The 20,444-nt window shown below is 42.0% G+C and overlaps 1 protein-coding gene and 1 pseudogene across 1 annotated transcript in view; one reads left to right on the top strand and one right to left on the bottom strand.

The window, feature by feature from the left end:
* Positions 1–20,444, bottom strand: part of DNAH10 (dynein axonemal heavy chain 10) — a 134,462-nt gene that overhangs the window by 102,353 nt on the left and 11,665 nt on the right. The window contains exons 7-11 of the mRNA XM_037014245.2: positions 9,410–9,567; positions 8,472–8,702; positions 7,867–8,057; positions 6,709–6,907; positions 4,386–4,580 (exon numbers count right to left, since the gene is read on the bottom strand). Of these exons, the coding sequence (XP_036870140.2) occupies positions 4,386–4,580; positions 6,709–6,907; positions 7,867–8,057; positions 8,472–8,702; positions 9,410–9,567 (974 nt within the window). The remainder of the gene's footprint in view (positions 1–4,385; positions 4,581–6,708; positions 6,908–7,866; positions 8,058–8,471; positions 8,703–9,409; positions 9,568–20,444) is intronic.
* On the top strand, positions 9,943–10,806 carry LOC118971666 (non-histone chromosomal protein HMG-14 pseudogene; annotated as a pseudogene).

Raw genomic sequence — 20,444 nt, 5'->3', positions numbered from 1 at the left:
CAAGGACAGTTTAACTTCTTCCTTGCCAATCTGGATGCCTTTCATTTCTTTGTGTTATCTGATTTCCATGGCTAGGACCTCCAGTACTATGGTGAATAGAAGTGGGGAGAGTGGGCATCCTTGTCTTGTTCCCAATCTTAAAGGAAAAGCTTTCAGCTTCTCACTGTTAAGTATAATGTTGGCTGTGGGTTTGTCATATATGGTCTTTATTATGTTGAGGTATTTGCCCTCTATACCCATCTTGCTGAGAGTTTTTATCATGAATGGATGTCGAATTTTGTTGAGGTATTTGTCCTCTATACTCATCTTGCTGAGTTTTTATCATGAATGGATGTCGAATTTTGTCATCTATGGAGATGATCATGTGGTTTTTGTCCTTTCTGTTGATGTGGTAGATGATGTTGATGGATTTTTGAATGTTGTACCATCCTCCATCCCTGGAATAAATCCTACTTTATTATGATGGATGATCTTTTTGATGTATTTTTGATTTTGGTTTGCTAATATTTTGTTGAGTATTTTGCATCTATGTTCATCAGGTCTGTAATTCTTTTTTTTTGTGGTGTCTTTGCCTGGTTTTGGTAATAGAGTGAAGCTGGCCTCATAGAATGAGTTTGGAAGTATTCCGTCTTCTTCTACTCTTTGGAAAATTTTAAGGAGGATGGGTATTAGGTTTTCACTAAATGCTTGATAAAATTCGGTGGTGAAGCCATCTGGTCCAGGTGTTCTGTTCTTAGGTAGGTTTTTGATTACAGTTCAATTTCATTGCTGGTGATTGGTCTGTTCAGATTTTCTGTTTCTGGGTCAGCCTTGGAAGGTTGTATTTTTCTAGAAAGTTGTCCATTTCTTCTAGGTTATCCAGTTTGTTAGCATATACTTTTTCATAGTATTCTCTAATATTCCTTGTATTTTTCTGGTGTCAGTAGTGATTTTTCCCTTTCTCATTTCTGATTCTGTTTATGTGAGCAGACTCTCTTTTTTTCTTGATAAGTCTCGCTAGGGGTTTATCTATCTTGTTTATTTCTCAAAGAACCAGCTCTTGCTTTCATTATTTCTTTCTATTGCTTAATTCTTCTCAATTTTATTTATTTCTGCTCTAATCTTAATTATGTCCCTTCTTCTACTGACTTTGGGTCTTATTTGTTCTTCTTTTTCTAGTTTCGTTAATTGTGAGTTTAGACTGCTCATATGGGATTGTTCTTCTTTCCTGAGGTAAACCTGTATTGTAATATACTTTCTTCTTAGCACAGCCTTCACTGCATCCCAGAGATTTTGCGGTGTTGAATTATTGTTGTCATTTGTCTCCAAATAGTGCTTGATATCTTTTTTTATTAGGGAATTGACCCATTGGTTATTTAGGAGCATGTTGTGAAGCCTCCATGTGTTTATAGGGTTTTTCATTTTCTTTGGGTAATTTATTTCTAGTTTCATACCTTTGTGGTCTGAGAAACTGTTTGGTACAACTTCAATCTTTTTACATTTACCAAGGCTCTTTTTGTGGCCTAAAATATGATCTATTTTTGAAAATGTTCCACGTGCACTTGAGAAAAATGTGTATTGTGCTGCTTTTGGGTGTAGAGTTCTGTAGATGTCTGTTAGACCCATCTGTTCTAATGTGTTGTTCAGTGCCTCTGTCTCCTTACTTATTTTCTGTCTGGTTGATCTGTCCTTCAGAGTGAGTGGAGTGTTGAAGTCTCCTAGAATGAATGCATTGGCTTCTATTCCCCCTTTTAATTCTGTTAGTAGTTGTTTCACATATGTAGATGCTCCTGCGTTGGGCACATATTTACAATGGTTATATATTCTTGTTGGATTGACCCTGTTATCATTATGTAATATCCTTCTTTGTCTCTTGTGACTTTCTTTGTTTTGAAGTCTATTTTGTCTGATAGAAGTACTGTAACTCCTCCTTTTTTCTCCCTATTAGTTGCATGAAATATCTTTTTCCATCCCTTCACTTTTAGTCTGTGTATGTCTTTTGGTTTAAAATGAGTCTCTTGTAGGCAGCATATAGATGGGTCTTGTTTTTTTATCCATTCAGTGACTTTATGTCTTTTGATTGGTGCATTCAGTCCATATACATTTATAGTGATTATCGATAGGTATGTACTTATTGCCATTGCAGGCTTTAGATTCATGGTTACCAAAGGTTCAAGTTTAACTTCCTTACTATCCAAGAGTCTAACAACTCACTTAATATGCTATTACAAACACAATCTAAAGGTTCTTTTTTTTCCTCCTCCTTTTTCTTCCTCCTCCATTCTTTATATATTAGGTATCATATTCTGTACTCTTTGCCTATCACTTGATTGACTTTGGGGATAGTTCATTTAATTTTGCATTTGCTTAATAATTACCTGTCCTACTTTCTTTACTGTGGTTTTATTACCTCTGGTGACAGCTATTAAACCTTAGGAACACTTCCTTATATAGCAGTCCCTCCAAAATACACTGTAGAGATCGTTTGTGGGAGGTAAATTCTCTCACCTTTTGCTTATCTGTAATTGTTTAATCCCTCCTTCAAATTTAAATGATAATCTTGCCGGATAAAGTAATCTTGATTCAAGGCCCTTCTCCTTCATTGCATTAAATACATCATGCCACTCCCTTCTGGCCTATAAGGTTTCTGTTGAGAAGTCTGATGATAGCCTGATGGGCTTTCTTTTGTATGTGATCTTATTTCTCTCTCTGGCTGCTTTTAATAGTCTGTCCTTATCCTTGATCTTTGCCATTTTAATTACTATATACCTTAGTGTTGTCTTCCTTGGGTCCCTTGTGTTGGGAGATCTTTGCACCTCCATGGCTTGTGAGACTATCTCCTTCCCCAGATTGGGGGAGTTTTCAATCCCATAGAAGTGTCTCAAAGACACTTTCTATCCCTTTTCTCTCTCTTCTTCTTCTGGTACCCTATAATGTGAATATTGTTCCATTTGGATTGGTCACACAGTTCTCTCAATATTCTTTCATTCTTAGAGATCCTTTTTCCTCTCTGTACCTCAGCTTCTTTGTATTCCTCTTCTCTAGTTTCTATTTCATTTATCGTCTCATCCATCATATCCAATCTGCTCCTATCCACCCTCCATTGTGCTCATCAATGATTGGATCTCTGACTGGAATTCATTCCTGAGTTCTTGAATATCTTTCTGTACCTCTATGAGCATGTTAATCATTTTTATTTTGAACTCCCTTTCAGGAAGAGTCATGAGGTCAATGTCATTTAAATCTTTGTCAGGAGTTGTATTAATAATTTTACTCTGAACCAGGTTTCTTTGGCATTTCATATTTGTATATGGCTCCCTCTAGTGTCTAGAAGCTGTACTCTCTGGAGCTGCTCAGCCCCTGAAGCAATGTCGGGGGTCACAGGGGAGTGGTATTGGTGCCTTGGGGGAGGAAAGAGCTGTTTCCTGCTTCATGGCTGCTATGCCTGTCTCCACTGCCTGAACCAGTGGGCCAAGCACACAGGTATAAGCCTCTATGCTTTGCGTTTGTAGTTGCTATAGATAGATCTTCCCTCTGGCTGGCCTAACGCCAGGGTAGGGTCTGCCGGTTTGCGAGTCAGGTGGGGCTGGCTGGGAGAAAGGCGCAGTAGACTGCGTATCATGGAGGGGGTCCTTGGGGCTGTATAGCCAGCCAGGGAGCTGGAGAGCCTGAGTATTGTGAAAGCTCCCAACCTGCTGGGCAGAGTGCACCTGGACAATTTTGTCTACCTGTCCTTTCTCCTGAGCAGTAAGCTCTGTGCAGTCCTTGCCCCTTTAGCAGCCCTCTTGCTAAGGGCTTCCTTGTTAGGAAATCTCTCAGACTGCCCGCCTTTCCTTTGTCCCACAGTGGCCGGATATGGAGTCCTGCTTTCCACAAGGAGTTGGAATCTCAGTCTCTCCAGGAATTCTGCCTGTCTTAGCTTTCCAACCCCCTAATCACGAGAATATCAGGTAAGCACCACAAAATGTAGGTTTGTGCTCCCAGAGTAGATCTCCAGAGGTAGATATTCAGCAGTCCCAGATCTCCACTCCCTCCCCGCTCTGTTTCTCTTCCTCCCACTGGTGAACTGGGGTGAGGGAAGGGCTTGGGTTCCGCCAGGCCACAGCTTTAGTACGTTACCCTGTTCTGTGAGGTCTGCTCTTTTCTCCAGGTGTATGCAGTCTCGTGCAGTTCTCTTTCCTGTAGCTCTTTCAGGATTAGTTGTATTAACTATATTTTCATATTATATGCAGTTTTAGGAGGAAGCCTCTGTCTCACCTCTCACACTGCCATCTTAATCCTCTCTTGCAGATATTACTTTTTGTGATTAAAAAATAACTCTAAGCATAACTAAATAAACCAACAATTTAACATGGGAAAATCATGGTGTCCACTTCCAAGGTCAACTCAATGGACATGTTACTTGCCAGAACTTCAATCTTGAAGTTATCCATCACATATTTCCAGTCCTGAGAGGACTTGATGCTGAAGGCGTCAAAGGTCAGGTTTTCCATGGGGGTGACCAAGCTGTCCACCCTGCACAAGACATCATCGATGCGCTTGGGATCCCCAGTCACTGCTTTTAGTTCTGAGCCAAATATGTTGTAGAATTCCTCCATAACCTGTACAATCAAACAAAACATGAGGAGGTTACATTTTGGTTTTCTCATGAATGTTCTAACTACAAATGGATCATGTTTCTGGATTGGCCTGAGGGCAAGAGTCACATCACTCAGGAGACATCCTCCTAGTCTAAGCCCTTTGGTAGTATGCCTACTGCACATAGGATGAGATCCAAATGCTCTGACAGCCTACAATGCTTGCACACAGGGCTCCTACCTCCTCCTCCAGCCTCTTCCCACATTGCTCATACCTGTCTTGCAGCCACCACAGTGAATTCCTTTTGGTCTCAGGACCTTTGCACTTACAGGTCGAAGTACCTAGCTAGCTATTGCTCATCACCAAATATCACTTTGCCATGCCTGACATTTAGAATATGTCAGGCCCCAATATGCACTCGCATAGCTCCCTGGGCTGTTCTTTTCATAGCACTAACCGTTGTTGTAGCTATATATCTATGATTATTATGTCTACCATATTTCTCTACTACATAGTAAGCTCCATGCCACCATAGACTAGGTGTGTGTTTGCTTGGGTTGGGTTTACAGACATGTGGCCCAGATAGATAATGGGGCCCCAAGCTCAGAAGGGTTCCATGCTGGGTTTAAGCCTCTGCTATTATTTTCTTGAAATCCTTAATTTTATCTTTGAACTTGTGTTTTGTAAATGAAGTCTAATGGGACAGTAATACACACATGTGAGCAGAGGAGGTAAGTAGAGTCTGCATATTTGCTGTTCCTTGCCACCCCGTTCACATATACCATGTGATACCCCATGAGCAGAGAATTCTGGAAAACCCACGATGATGCACAAGCATTCAGGGAGACACAAAGCCAGTACAGGTAAGTGTGTTGCATCCATGACAAGTAAACAAAGACACTGACAACTTGGAGAGGCCACGTTCTCCCTTCAAACCAGAGCTTGCCTCCAAAGCAGAAAGAAGGCAGAAACATTCTAAGAAATACACTGGGCCAAGGAAGCCCACCTGCCACATTTTTTCTTACTCCTGTCACTTCTTTGTATTAGCCAGTTGTTCACATGGGAAATAATGACATAGAAGGAATGGCAGAGAGGAAAGTACACGAGTCCTTTACCTTTCAGCCCTGCCTTACCCATCAGTGAGCTGACAAGAGAGAATGCTGGTAGAATGTGTGCACATCAAGAAGTAAAATAAAACCAGCTGAGTTAATTATATGCAGCATTTCCACTGTCCTGGGAATAATGAAATATATCTGCACATACAAGTCATGAAACACGAATGATGCCATTTCAGTGATTCCACATATGAGCCAAATGCTTTTATATTTGCATTTTAAACCAACACAGCACAATATAAAGATGAACAATAAAATTCATGTTAATAATTTAAACATTTAATTTCTCCTTCTTTATTTTGCTATAGTCATGGCAAACAAACAAATAAAAAAGCCATGCTGAGGCAAGACACACTTATTTCCCTGATTTTTGAACAAGGGGTCCCATGTCTTTGCACTGAGCACTGCAGTTATACAGCCAGCCCCAGTTTATGCTTATCATAGTTTCTGTAGCAGGAATGGTGCCTGGCCCATTGTGAGTTCTCAATAAATATTAAGAATGAATGAATGGATGACCCTCATGAGATGAGGACTGTGGCTAATGAATCTAATTAGCCACTAAGCCCTTTGTACCTTTAATCAAAAGTAAGCAGGGTTGGATAAATGGAGAGTCACTGGCTGAGGGGTAGCATTTGAAGCAATGGCAGGGATGGCCTGGCTTAAAGAGAGATGAAGAAAGAAGGTGGTCTCAGAGTGGCCTCTGAGAAATTTCAACGTTGAATATAAAGACAGAGGAGGACTTTGCAAAAGACACCAAGAAGGAGTGATCGAAGGTCAAAGGAAAAGCATGAGCAGGGTGAAGGAGGGGTGTCACAGAAGACAAGGAGAAGTTGAGAAAGGCCTGGTGTGCTCTAGGATATTCTGGGATGTTCTGGATGCTCTCCAAGGGTTTCTCCCTGCCAGACTGTCTCTGTCTCCTGGCGTCTACCTGACATGCACAGTTTCACTGTCAAGAAGCTCAACTGCCTTCCATCAGGCAAGTCCCAAGCTAACCAACTTGGTGTGCAGGAAAGAAAAGGTGCTGCAGCTCACCCACCTGCAAAATGTCACAGAGGTCCTGGCAGATGTTGGCCATGTAATCTGTTCTCTCAAACAGCCGTTTCTGATCAAACTCCCACCGAGCTCCTCTCCCTGAAACCTCGATCTTTGCCCTGGTGTCAAAATAGGCCTTTTTCCACGTGTTGAGGGTGTTCCTGGCTTCCAGGGTTTTGTGCTGTGCACTTGCTCGATTTTCTCTGAGAAGCAGAAATGGGATGGGGGGAGGAAAGGCAGCATGGTGGTAGTCCTAAGCCACACTCTCCTGGGGACAGGTTTCTAAGGGGAGAATTCTAACCAAGAATCAGGGGCCCTGTGACTTTGCGGCCTCACCGAGGAAAGCTGACCGAGCAGCTGCTGCCCCACCGCCACTGCAAGGGTGTCATTTGCAAGGGTGGGGGATGGCAAGCACAGCCCAGGCTGACCTTTGCTGCATCTGCCCACCCAACATTCAGACCTGTGGTACACCTGCTGAGCTTTCTCAGCTAGAAGGGGAACAGGGGTCCTGAGCCCCAGGCCATAAGTCAAAAATGTTGGGCTGCAACACCAGAGCAAAATGTTATTACCACATTATATTTCCCTGATACAGTTTTTTTTTTTCAAGAAAGTGCAAAAAGATCTGAGTCTCCTTCAACATTTGATCTTCAGAGGCTGAGTGGCCTGGAGTGCAGGACTGATGCTTCCTCTGACCATCTGCCTCATCTCTCCAAGGATAAGTAAGGAAGAAGGTCTTGATTAAAACAATTTTATTCATATTGGAGTATCATTTGGCCACCAAAAGGAATGAAGCCTGACATGTTATACCACTGATGAACAGTGGAAACATGTTGCCGAGTGAAAGGAACCAGTCATGAGACCACATGTTGCATGATTCCATCTGTATAATGTTTGAAATGGGCAAACCCATAGACAGGAGGTAGATTAGTGGTTGTCCAGGGCTGGGTGGGTTGGGATGTTGGAGGTGATGGCTAAAGGGCCTGAGGCTTCCTTCTGAATTTAAGAAAATATTCTAAAACCAATTGTAGCGATGGATATACAACTGTGTAAACGTACAAGAGCCATTGACTTGTACATTTTAAATGAGTGGATTGCACAGTGTGTGAATTTTGTTTCAATAAAGCTGTATAAGATCTTAAAACCAAGTGTTGTGACTTCTCACTTGAACAAAGTCCGCAGATTCACCACTTTGCAGACCCTCTCGGCAATTTCCCAGGCGATGCGCTCCATGAGCGGGATCATCCTCTCGTCTTTATTGTAGTGTCGGGAGATGATCCACACAATCTTCAGGGCACTCATCATGGAGGGGATGGTCTCCAAGACCACGTGAAAGCTAGACCCATGCGTTATGTTCTACCCGGCAGACATACAAAAAGAAAGAGGAGAGAGCAATACAAGCAACATTAGCCCTGGGGTCAAACATGTTAATAAATCGACTGATGCCTGCTGTAACACAGGTGACCTTGAAAACATGAGGCTGAGTGAAATAAACTGGACATGGAAGGACCAATATTGTATGATTCTACTTATATGGAATATCAAGAACAGGCAGATTCATAGAGACAGAAAGTAAAATAGAGGCTTCCAGGGGCTGGGAGAGGAGGGAGCCCTGCTTAAGGGGTACAGAGTTTATGATGCGGATGCCAAAGAGGTTTTGCTTGTCGACAGAGAGGATGGGTCTACAGCATGCATATGGACTGTAATTAATGCCACTGACTTATACACTTACAATTATATACCTCCCCAAGTGCAGTTCGCCCAGCCTACCTTGAAATGACGTTCCACAGTCGAAAGAAACCGCACGTTGTCTGAGGCCTCCATGTGTAACTTGAATAACTCAGTTAAGACTGGCTGCAGGTTAGCCCCAAGCATCGACTCTGACTCCCTGATCACATTGAAGACTTTTCTGACTATCGGAAGCTTCGTTTGTTCATGGAGTGCGCTTAGGGTTGCATTTCTTTCCCGCCAGAATTCGATTTCAGCCAGAGGACCATGACCCTGGGAGGTGACAGGAACACAACCTATCTTTGTTAGTTAGGGGTAGACATTTGGGTTGTTTCTCCAGCATTCAATCCCCTCCTCCCGACTGCTCCAATAGGAACTAACCTGTACTGGGATTTCAGGGCTGAGCACTTGACTGGGATGGGCCGATCAGAGTAAATCTTAGGACTCCAGCTGGGAATGCTAGACCAAAACACCCCATCATCTTCTGGACAATGTGGTGTGGGGATGTGGGGGCCAGCCACTGCTACAAGTTGCAACCATGAAGGACCCCAGCCTGAGGAGGATGTCCCCATAGAGAGGAGGATGCAACCAAGAGTCAGAGAAACATAGCCAGACTCCTGATCAGACCATACCTGAAAGCAACCCTATGTCTGGACTTTTCAGTTATGCAATGATGTGAGCCAACAAATTCCCTTTCTTGTTTCAGCCAGCTGAGTTAGGCTTCCTGTTTTTGGCAGCCCATATTTCCTGACTGATACACAGTATTATCTTTATCAATCCAGGGAGTAATCTGGTAACACACTAACATCAGAAAGCCCAAGAATGGTATCTTGGATATGTTTACTTTTGATCTTTTGAGACATCACACAACAATAAGAAAAGAGGTTACATCATCACACAGATCCCCAGACTTCTGGCTCTTTCTCAGGGTGGCAAGTGTAAACAGTATCAGGGATCTTCAAAAGCATTGCACACATCACCTGAGGTGTCTTTTTCAGCTGGCCCTCAATGGCTGTGGATATCTGATTCAACCAGTTTATCACACACTGCTCCAAGATCTCAATGGTTTCCCGGTCAGCTGCCAAGTCAGACACCTCTCCCTCTACACTGATGCTTGGCATTTCTAACTTGATCTCACCTAGTAGAGCAAAAACAGTCGGCCACTAGTTTTGAAAAAATGATTATAGACAATAATGTTCAAGTTAATCATGTGGCTCTTCTTCCTATACTTCAATACAATAACATTAGATACATCCCCTGTCCTTAGCTGTCTATATCTCATTCTCTTTCATTAGAATATAACTAAAGCATTTTAGATAATCTTTCAGGGTTAAGCTCAAGTAAAATAATTTAGTTATTTCAGATGTTTCTGAATTTACAACTTCATAACTTCAGTTTAAAAAGTAAGCAAACATCTCCCACGGCCCCCGCGGCGAGTCGCAGCAGCTCAGGCGGCGGGAGGAGCGGCAGCGGCCAGGCAGCCCAGCTTCACGAATGCTCTCGGCGCACCGCGGCCCGCAGGCACCCGGCACGCGCCCGCCGCGCCGCCACGATGCCCAAGAGGAAGGTCAGCTCCGCCAAGGGTGCGGTGAAGGAGGAGCCCAAGAGGAGGTCCGCCAGGTTGTCAGCTAAACCTGCTCCTGCAAAAGTGGAAACGAAGCCAAAAAAGGCGGCAGGAAAAGATAAATCTTCAGACAAGAAACTGCAAACAAAAGGGAAAAGGGGAGCAAAGGGAAAGCAGGCCGAAGTGGCTAACCAGGAAGCTAAAGAAGATTTACCCGCAGAAAATGGAGAAACTAAAAATCAGAGTCCAGCCTCTTATGAAGCAGGAGAGAAAGAAGCCAAGTCTGATTAATATCATATACCATGTCTTATCAGTGGTCCCTGTCTCCCTTCTTGTACAATCCAGAGGAATATTTTTATCAACTATTTTGTAAATGGCAAGTTTTTTAGTAGCTCTAGAAACATTTTTAAGAAGGAGGGGATCCCACCTCATCCCATTTTTTAAGTGTAAATGCTTTTTTTTTTAAGAGGTGAAATCATTTGCTGGTTGTTTATTTTTTGGTACAACCAGAAAATAGTGGGGTATTGAATATGGGAGGCTTTGATTGTCTTGGGTATCAGCTTAACATTCCATAATGGGGGTAGTTTTTATATCCTGTAATATAAACATAAACAAAATGGCAATTTGGAGTCAGTTGTGCATTTAATATATCTTGAACATTTAAATTACTTCTACTCCTGTGTTGTTTCTGGTAGGTTTCCTCAAGAAAACCACTCCTTGATCTTGGCTCTCCTGTCAGAATTTTGTGCACTCTGTTACATCTTTGGTCTTGGTAGTCCAGTTTTCCTAGTAACTTTGTTAATGTGCTGTGAACGATTAAAAATCTGCATATGGAGAGCGGGAGCTAAGATGGCGGCGTGAGTAGAGCAGTGGAAATCTCCTCCCAAAAACACATAGAGCTATGAAAATATAACAAAGAAAAATCTTCCTAAAATAGAGACCACAGGACACAGGACAACATCCAGACCACATCCACACCTGCAAGAACCCAGCGCCTTGTGAAGGGGGTAAGATACAAGCCCCAGCCCGGCGGGACCCGAGCGCCCCTCCCCCCGGCTCCCGGCGGGTGGAGAGAAACCGGAGCAGTTTCTTTTTTTTGGCGAGCGCTTTTTGGAAGCCTTAGAGGGACGGGCCCCCGTTGCTGGGGAGGCAGGGTGGCGGGACCGGTGAGGAGGTGCCTGGGAACGGCGCCGGAGGACAAAGAATATCCCGCGTTTCTCCCTGCGAGACCTGGGGGCGGGTGCCTGAGACCGGTGCCTGAGGACGGAGGAGGTCGCGCATTTTTCCCCTTTTTTTTTTTTTTTTTTTCTCTTTTTGGCAAGCGCTTTTTGGAAGCCTTGAAGGGACGGGGACCCCAGTGCTAGGGAGGCACGGTGGCGGGACTGGTGAGCGGGTGGCTGGGACCGGAGCCTGAGGACAAAGAATATCCCCCGTTTTTCCCTGCGGGACCGGTGGGCGGGTGCCTGAGACCGGCACTTGAGGACAGAGGAAATCGCGCGTTTTTCCCCTTTTTTTTTTTTCTTTCTCTTTTCTGCGAGTGCTTTTTGGAAGCCTAAAAGGGACAGGGACCCCGGTGCTAGGGAGGCAGGGCGGCGGGACTGGTGAGCGGGTGCCTGGGACCGGCACCTGAGGACAAAGAATATCCCGCATTTTTCCCTGTGGGACCGGTGGGTGGGTGCCTGAGACCAGCACCTGAGGACGGAAGAAATCACGCGTTTTTCCCCTTTTTTTTCTCTCTTTTTGCCAAGTGCTTTTTGGAAGCCTTGAAGGGACAGGGACCCCGGTGCTAGGGAGGCAGGGCGGCGGGACTGGTGAGCGGGTGCGTGGGACCAGTGCCTGAGGACCAAGAATATTGAGCGTTCCTTCCCTGTGGGACCGGTGGGTGGGTGCTTTTTGGAAGCCTTGAAAGGACAGGGACCCTGGTGCTAGGGAGACAGGGCAGCAGGACCAGTGCGCGGGTGCCTGGGACCGGCACCTGAGGAAAAAAAAAAAAAATCGCGTGTTTTTTCTTTTTTTTTTCCTTTCTGTTCCCTCTCTCATTGTTGCTGTTGTTGTTTTGGTTTGGAGAGTGCTTTTTGGAAATCTTAAAGGGGCAGGACAGGTCACTTAGACCAGAAGCAGGGAATCTGGGGATCTCTGGGCACTCTAACCCCCTGGGCAGCAGGGAGCACAGAGGCCCCTTACGGAGATAAATAGTCTCCTGGCTGCTCCCCCTCTAACGGGGCTCCACCATTTTGGAGGAACAGCCCCAGCCAGGCCAAGCCCACAGCAACAGTGGAGATAAACCCCAAAGCAACTGGGCAGGAAGCAGAAGCCCTGTCTGCGCACAGCTGCCCAGCACAAGCCACTAGAGGTCGCTATTCTCCCAGGAAAAGGCTACAAACCAACAAGAAGGGAAGCTCTTCCAGCGGTCACTTGTACCAGCTCTGCAGACTATCTCTATCACCATGAAAAGGCAAAACTACAGGCAGACAAAGATCACAGAGACAACACCTGAGAAGGAGACAGACCTAACTAGTCCTCCTGAAAAAGAATTCAAAATAAAAATCATGAACATGCTGACAGAGATGCAGAAAAAAATGCAAGAGCAATGGGATGAGACGCAGAGAAAAATGCAAGAGCAGTGGGATGAGATGCAGAGAAAAATGCAAGAGCAGTGGGATGAAGTCCGGAAGGAGATCACAGATGTCAGGAAAGAGATCACAGAAGTGAAACAATCCCTGGAAGGATTTATAAGCAGAATGGATAAGATGCAAGAGGCCATTGAAGGAATAGAAGCCAGAGAACAGGAACGTATAGAAGCTGACATAGAGAGAGATAAAAGGATCTCCAGGAATGAAACAACACTAAGAGAAATATGTGACCAATACAAAAGGAAAAACATTCGTATTATAGGGATACCAGAAGAGGAAGAAAGAGGAAAAGGGATAGAAAGTGTCTTTGAAGAAATAATTGCTGAAAACTTCCCCAAACTGGGGGAGGAAATAATCGAACAGACCATGGAATTATACAGAACCCCCAACAGAAAGGATCCAAGGAGGACAACACCAAGACACATAATAATTAAAATGGCAAGGATCAAGGACAAGGAAAGAGTTTTAAAGGCAGCTAGAGAGAAAAAGGTCACCTATAAAGGAAAACCAATCAGGCTAACATCAGACTTCTCAACAGAAACCCTACAGGCCAGAAGAGAATGGCATGATATACTTAATGCAATGAAACAGAAGGGCATTGAACCAAGGATACTGTATCCAGCACGACTATCATTTAAATATGATGGTGGGATCAAACAATTCCCAGACAAGCAAAAGCTGAGGGAATTTGCTTCCCACAAACCACCTCTACAGGGCATCCTACAGGGACTGCTCTAGATGGGAGCACCCCTAAAAAGAGCACAGAACAAAACACACAACATATGAAGAAGGGAGGAGGAGGAATAAGAAGGGAGAGAAGAAAAGACTCTCCAGACAGTGTATATAACAGCTCAATAAGCGAGCTAAGTTAGGCAGTAAGATACTAAAGAAGCTAACCTTGAACCTTTGGTAACCACGAATCTAAAGCCTGCAATGGCAATAAGTACATATCTTTCAATAGTCACCCTAAATGTAAATGGACTTAATGCACCAATCAAAAGACATAGAGTAATAGAATGGATAAAAAAGCAAGACCCATCTATATGCTGCTTACAAGAAACTCACCTTAAACCCAAAGATAAGCATAGACTAAAAGTCAAGGGATGGAAAAACATATTTCAGGCAAACAACAGTGAGAAGAAAGCAGGGGTTGCAGTACTAATATCAGACAAAATAGACTTCAAAACAAAGAAAGTAACAAGAGATAAAGAAGGCCACTACATAATGATAAAGGGCTTAGTCCAACAAGAGGATATAACCATTCTAAATATATATGCACCCAATACAGGAGCACCAGCATATGTGAAGCAAATACTAACAGAACTAAAGAGGGAAATAGACTGCAATGCATTCATTGTAGGAGACTTCAACACACCACTCACCCCAAAGGATAGATCCACCGGGCAGAAAATAAGTAAAGACACACAGGCACTGAACAACACACTAGAACAGATGGACCTAATAGACATCTATAGAACTTTACATCCAAAAGCAACAGGATATACATTCTTCTCAAGTGCACATGGAACATTCTCCAGAATAGACCACATACTAGCTCACAAAAAGAGCCTCAGTAAATTCCACAATATTGAAATTCTACCAACCAATTTTTCAGACCACAAAGGTATGAAAGTAGAAATAAATTCTACAAAGAAAACAAAAAGGCTCACAAACACATGGAGGCTTAACAACATGCTACTAAATAATCAATGGATCAATGAACAAATCAAAATAGAGATCAAGGAATATATAGAAACAAATGACAACAACAACACTAAGCCCCAACTTCTGTGGGATGCAGCGAAAGCAGTCTTAAGAGGAAAGTATATAGCAATCCAGGCACACTTGAAGAAGGAAGAACAATCCCAAATGAATAGTCTAACATCACAATTATTAAAACTGGAAAAAGAAGAACAAATGAGGCCTAAAGTCAGCAGAAGGAGGGACATAATAAAGATCAGAGAAGAAATAAACAAAATTGAGAAGAATAAAACAATAGCAAAAATCAACGAAACCAAGAGCTGGTTCTTTGAGAAAATAAACAAAATAGATAAGCCTCTAGCCCAACTTATTAAGAGAAAAAGAGAGTCAACACAAATCAACATAATCAGAAATGAGAATGGAAAAATCACGACAGACTCCACAGAAATACAAAGAATTATTAAAGACTACTATGAAAACCTATATGCCAACAAGCTGGAAAACCTAGAAGAAATGGACAACTTCCTAGAAAAATACAACCTCCCAAGACTGACCAAGGAAGAAACACAAAAGTTAAACAAACCAATTACAAGCAAAGAAATTGAAACAGTAATCAAAAAACTACCCAAGACAAAACCCCGGGGCCGGACGGATTTACCTCGGAATTTTATCAGACACACAGAGAAGACATAATACCCATTCTCCTTAAAGTGTTCCACAAAATAGAAGAAGAGGGAATACTCCCAAACTCATTCTATGAAGCCAACATCACCCTAATACCAAAACCAGGCAAAGACCCCACCAAAAAAGAAAATTACAGACCAATATCCCTGATGAACGTAGATGCAAAAATACTCAATAAAATATTAGCAAACAGAATTCAACAGTATATCAAAAGGATCATACACCATGACCAAGTGGGGTTCATCCCAGGGATGCAAGGATGGTACAACATTCGAAAATCCATCAACATCATCCACCACATCAACAAAAAGAAAGACAAAAACCACATGATCATCTCCATAGATGCTGAAAAAGCATTTGACAAAATTCAACATCCATTCATGATAAAAACTCTCAGCAAAATGGGAATAGAGGGCAAGTACCTCAACATAATAAAGGCCATATATGATAAACCCACAGCCAGCATTATACTGAACAGCGAGAAGCTGAAAGCATTTCCACTGAGATCGGGAACCAGACAGGGATGCCCACTCTCCCCACTGTTATTTAACATAGTACTGGAGGTCCTAGCCACGGCAATCAGACAAAACAAAGAAATACAAGGAATCCAGATTGGTAAAGAAGAAGTTAAACTGTCACTATTTGCAGATGATATGATACTGTACATAAAAAACCCTAAAGACTCCACTCCAAAACTACTAGAACTGATATCGGAATACAGCAAAGTTGCAGGATACAAAATCAACACACAGAAATCTGTAGCTTTCCTATACACTAACAACGAATCAATAGAAAGAGAAATCAGGAAAACAATTCCATTCACCATTGCATCAAAAAGAATAAAATACCTAGGAATAAACCTAACCAAGGAAGTGAAAGACTTATACTCTGAAAACTACAAGTCACTCTTAAGAGAAATTAAAGGGGACACTAATAAATGGAAACTCATCCCATGCTCATGGCTAGGAAGAATTAATATCGTCAAAATGGCCATCCTGCCGAAAGCAATATACAAATTTGATGCAATCCCTCTCAAATTACCAGCAACATTCTTCAATGAATTGGAACAAATAATTCAAAAATTCATATGGAAACACCAAAGACCCCGAATAGCCAAAGCAATCCTGAAAAAGAAGAATAAAGTAGGGGGGATCTCACTCCCCAACTTCAAGCTCTACTACAAAGCCATAGTAATCAAGACAATTTGGTACTGGCACAAGAACAGAGCCACAGACCAGTGGAACAGATTAGAGACCCCAGAAATTAACCCAAACATATATGGTCAATTAATATTTGATAAAGGAGCCATGGACATACAATGGCAAAATGACAGTCTCTTCAACAGATGGTGCTGGCAAAACTGGACAGCTACATGTAGGAGAATGAAACTGGACCATTGTCTAACCCCATATACAAAGGTAAACTCAAAATGGATCAAAGACCTGAATGTAAGTCACGAAACCATTAAACTCTTGGAAAAAAACATAGGCAAAAACCTCTTAGACATAAACATGAGTGATCTCTTCTTGAACATATCTCCCCGGGCAAGGAAAACAACAGCAAAAATGAGCAAGTGGGACTACATTAAGCTGAAAAGCTTCTGTACAGCGAAAGACACCATCAATAGAACAAAAAGGAACCCTACAGTATGGGAGAATATATTTGAAAATGACAGATCTGATAAAGGCTTGACGTCCAGAATATATAAAGAGCTCACACGCCTCAACAAACAAAAAACAAATAACCCAATTAAAAAATGGGCAGAGGAACTGAACAGACAGTTCTCCAAAAAAGAAATACAGATGGCCAAGAGACACATGAAAAGATGCTCCACATCGCTAATTATCAGAGAAATGCAAATTAAAACTACAATGAGGTATCACCTCACACCAGTAAGGATAGCTGCCATCCAAAAGACAAACAACAACAAATGTTGGCGAGGCTGTGGAGAAAGGGGAACCCTCCTACACTGCTGGTGGGAATGTAAATTAGTTCAACCATTGTGGAAAGCAGTATGGAGGTGCATCAAAATGCTCAAAACAGACCTACCATTTGACCCAGGAATTCCACTCCTAGGAATTTACCCTAAGAACGCAGCAATCAAGTTTGAGAAAGACAGATGCACTCCTATGTTTATCGCAGCACTATTTACAATAGCCAAGAATTGGAAGCAACCTAAATGTCCATCTGTAGATGAATGGATAAAGAAGATGTGGTACATATACACAATGGAATACTACTCAGCCATAAGAAGTGGAAAAATCCAACCATTTGCAGCAACATGGATGGAGCTGGAGAGTATTATGCTCAGTGAAATAAGCCAAGCGGAGAAAGAGAAATACCAAATGATGTCACTCATCTGAGGAGTATAGGAACAAAGGAAAAACTGAAGGAACAAAACAGCAGCAGAATTACAGAACCCAAAAATGGACTAACAGGTACCAAAGGGAAAGGAACTGGGGAGGATGGGTGGGCAGGGAGGGATAAGGGGGGGGAAGAAGAAGGGGGGTATTAAGATTAGCATGCATGGGGGGGAGGGAGAAAGGGGAGGGTGGGCTGCACAACACAGAGAGGACAAGTAGTGACTCTACAACATTTTGCTAAGCTGATGGACAGTAACCGTAATGTGGTTGTTAGGGGGGACCTGATATAGGGGAGAGCATAGTAAACATAGTATTCTTCAGGTAAGTGTAGATTAAAAATTTAAAAAAAAAAAAAAAGAAAGAAAGAAAGAAAAGGGGGATTACTCCTTAACAGGATAAAACTATTGGTAAATCAAAGATCAACGCATGCTTTAAATATCCTTAATGTTGATCACTTAAAGGGTGTCAGATGATCAGCTATGGAGGTACTCTTTTCTGATAATATTCCTTTCTCTTAATTAAAAAAAAAAAAAAAAGCAGTTACTGTGTGCTGACCTCCAATGAGTTCTGCACAGTGGTATAGAGGGCATGTCAAAGTGTGGGCAAAGGGTCTGTTTGTTTCTACGCAGAAGATCAAGGCCTAGCTTGGATACCCAGAAAATGAACTAAGATACGATATGAGGAGGAGCTTCCGGCATCAGCACTCTCTGGAGGACTCGTGCCGGGGGATGATCATCAAAAAGCCTCCACAGGGATCCGGACGATGCTGCGGTTGTGGCTGCATCCAGCCCACCATCTCCTGGACTTGCCATAAGAAGGAGGAGGGAGATGTCTAGGCTGGCATGTGCATACAGTGAGACAACGAATTTGACTGGATCTGTACTGTTGGAACTCAACCAGGAGTTGGGAGGGGTGCAAGTTGTAGCACCCCAAAATCTCATGACTATAGACTATGTATGGTTAAAAGAACATATGGGATGTGAACAGATCCCAGAAATGGGCTGCTTTAATTTGTCTGATGGTTCAAGTACAGTTGGAAAATATCCATCATATCATAGATAAATTTTCACAAATGCCTAGGGTGCCTAAATGGTTTTCTTGGCTTCACTGGAGATGGCTGGTAATTATAGATTTGCTTTGTTTATGTCACCGTATTCCTATTATGTCAATATGTGTGTGCAAATTAGTTAGTAGTTTAAAACCTATACATACTTAAGGTACTATACAAGAAGATATGTCAAAGAAATAATCAATCCTCCCAAGTTTCCTTCATATGCTACATCTATAGCTTTTCTTCTTCCTTCCTAATTACAAACTTTAAATAGAATTCGTGCCTCATATCGAATTTACCGAGTATCATAATTCCTCCAGGTGGTAAAGATACCTCGAGACAAGTGCTGGGCATAGAAGCCACAGGGCATAAATCTGCAAAGAAGTAAAAAGCTAACCTTTGCAAACAATATGGCTTCTCTCTCACTTACCAACTTTACATTTCCCTGTATGGCCCCGGAAGATGACTGGTTAGCCAGAGACGGGTAAGATTCCTCAAGGGAGGAACAACCTAAGACAGGCACAGTCGCAGGGGGGCCATCAGGTGAGAATTTGGGGATCAACAGAGGTGAGGCTCAGAACCTCACCCCCCCTGCTTTGAGAGAAATCTTCTGCATCCGTGGATGTCTTGCTGCCCTTGTCTAGCCTGGATTAATACTTAGTCCATAGGCACACACCTGATCATCTGATCATCTACATTTGCCTTCTTACAGCACTAAACTATGTTTTCTACCTTTATCTTGCATCTACCTACCACTTCAGCATTTTATTAAAAATAAAAATAATAATAATAATAGGAGAAATGTGGGATCAACATATAAATCAAGTACAAAAATCAAATGAATATTCATATTTGACCTGATGGTTTATAGGTCATATTGCATGATCAAAACCGAAAGTTTCTGTGATGACTGCCCTTGTACTGTTCACCATGTAAGAATTTATTCACTCTGTAAGAATTCGTTCACCATGTAAGAACTTGTTCGTTATGCTTCAGAAGATTGGAGACTGACGAGAATTAGGCTTGAGATGGATTAATGATTGTACATTGAGCATTGACCCCCCTATACTGAATTTTATTGTTGTTAACAACCATTTGATCAATAAATATGAGAGATGCCCTCTCAAAAAAAAAAAAAAAAAAAAAAAAAATCCCACCTAATTTTCAAGACTCAGCTCAAGTTCCACGTTTTGTGAAATATGATCTATCACTTTCCCAGGTTATTCAAATCTGTCTTTTTACAGAAAATGGACAGTTTTATATTTAATTTTTAAATTAGTTTGTGTTATAAATTAATAGTTGCACATTCCTTGCTCATATATACAAAGAGATATATTTGATAAAGGGAAAACTTATAAATATTTTAATATGCCCACATGCATAGATAGGGGTTAGTGATTTCTTAGCAAATACGTTCTAGTTGTTTGAGAAACAACAATATCTGGTATACTGTTTTCAATGAATTGGGTATTTACTATGGGAAGCACTTTTTTACTATTTTAAATAGATTTTTAAAAATATTGTGGTGAATGTTATTAAAATGTGGCTTTTTTACATAGGACAGAGATAAGGAACAATGGCGCAACCTAGGCTTACCTACTTTATTATAATCAATACCACAGATTATAGGTTAAGATAAAGGTGGTCTTTCAATATATTAGTAAACAAAAGTAATAAAATTTCATTTTTTTCCATTTTATCAGAGCCTCAAAAATCAAGCTAAGGTTAATATGAATTTCAATAATAGCATACACTTATGTAGTACTATGTGTCAGGAACTATTCTACATCCTTAACATGTACCCATTTATAATCTTCACAACAATCTTAAAGTAGCTATTATTATTACACATTTCCTATAGGTGGGAAGACTGAGGACTAGAGAGGTTAAAAAGTGCCTCCAAAGTCATATTGCTAGTTAGTGCCTTAGTCTAAGTTTAAACCTTGGGCAGCCTGGTTCAAGAAATTCTACTCTTAACCCCTGAGCCTTATATCCTGTCCAGAAATCTCAGCCAGGGAA

The sequence above is a fragment of the Manis javanica genome, chromosome 15 (assembly GCF_040802235.1).
Source record: "Manis javanica isolate MJ-LG chromosome 15, MJ_LKY, whole genome shotgun sequence".
NCBI classification, from domain to species: domain Eukaryota; kingdom Metazoa; phylum Chordata; class Mammalia; order Pholidota; family Manidae; genus Manis; species Manis javanica.
Note: the sequence above shows the minus strand (reverse complement) of the source record. Positions and strands in the feature narration are given on the sequence as shown.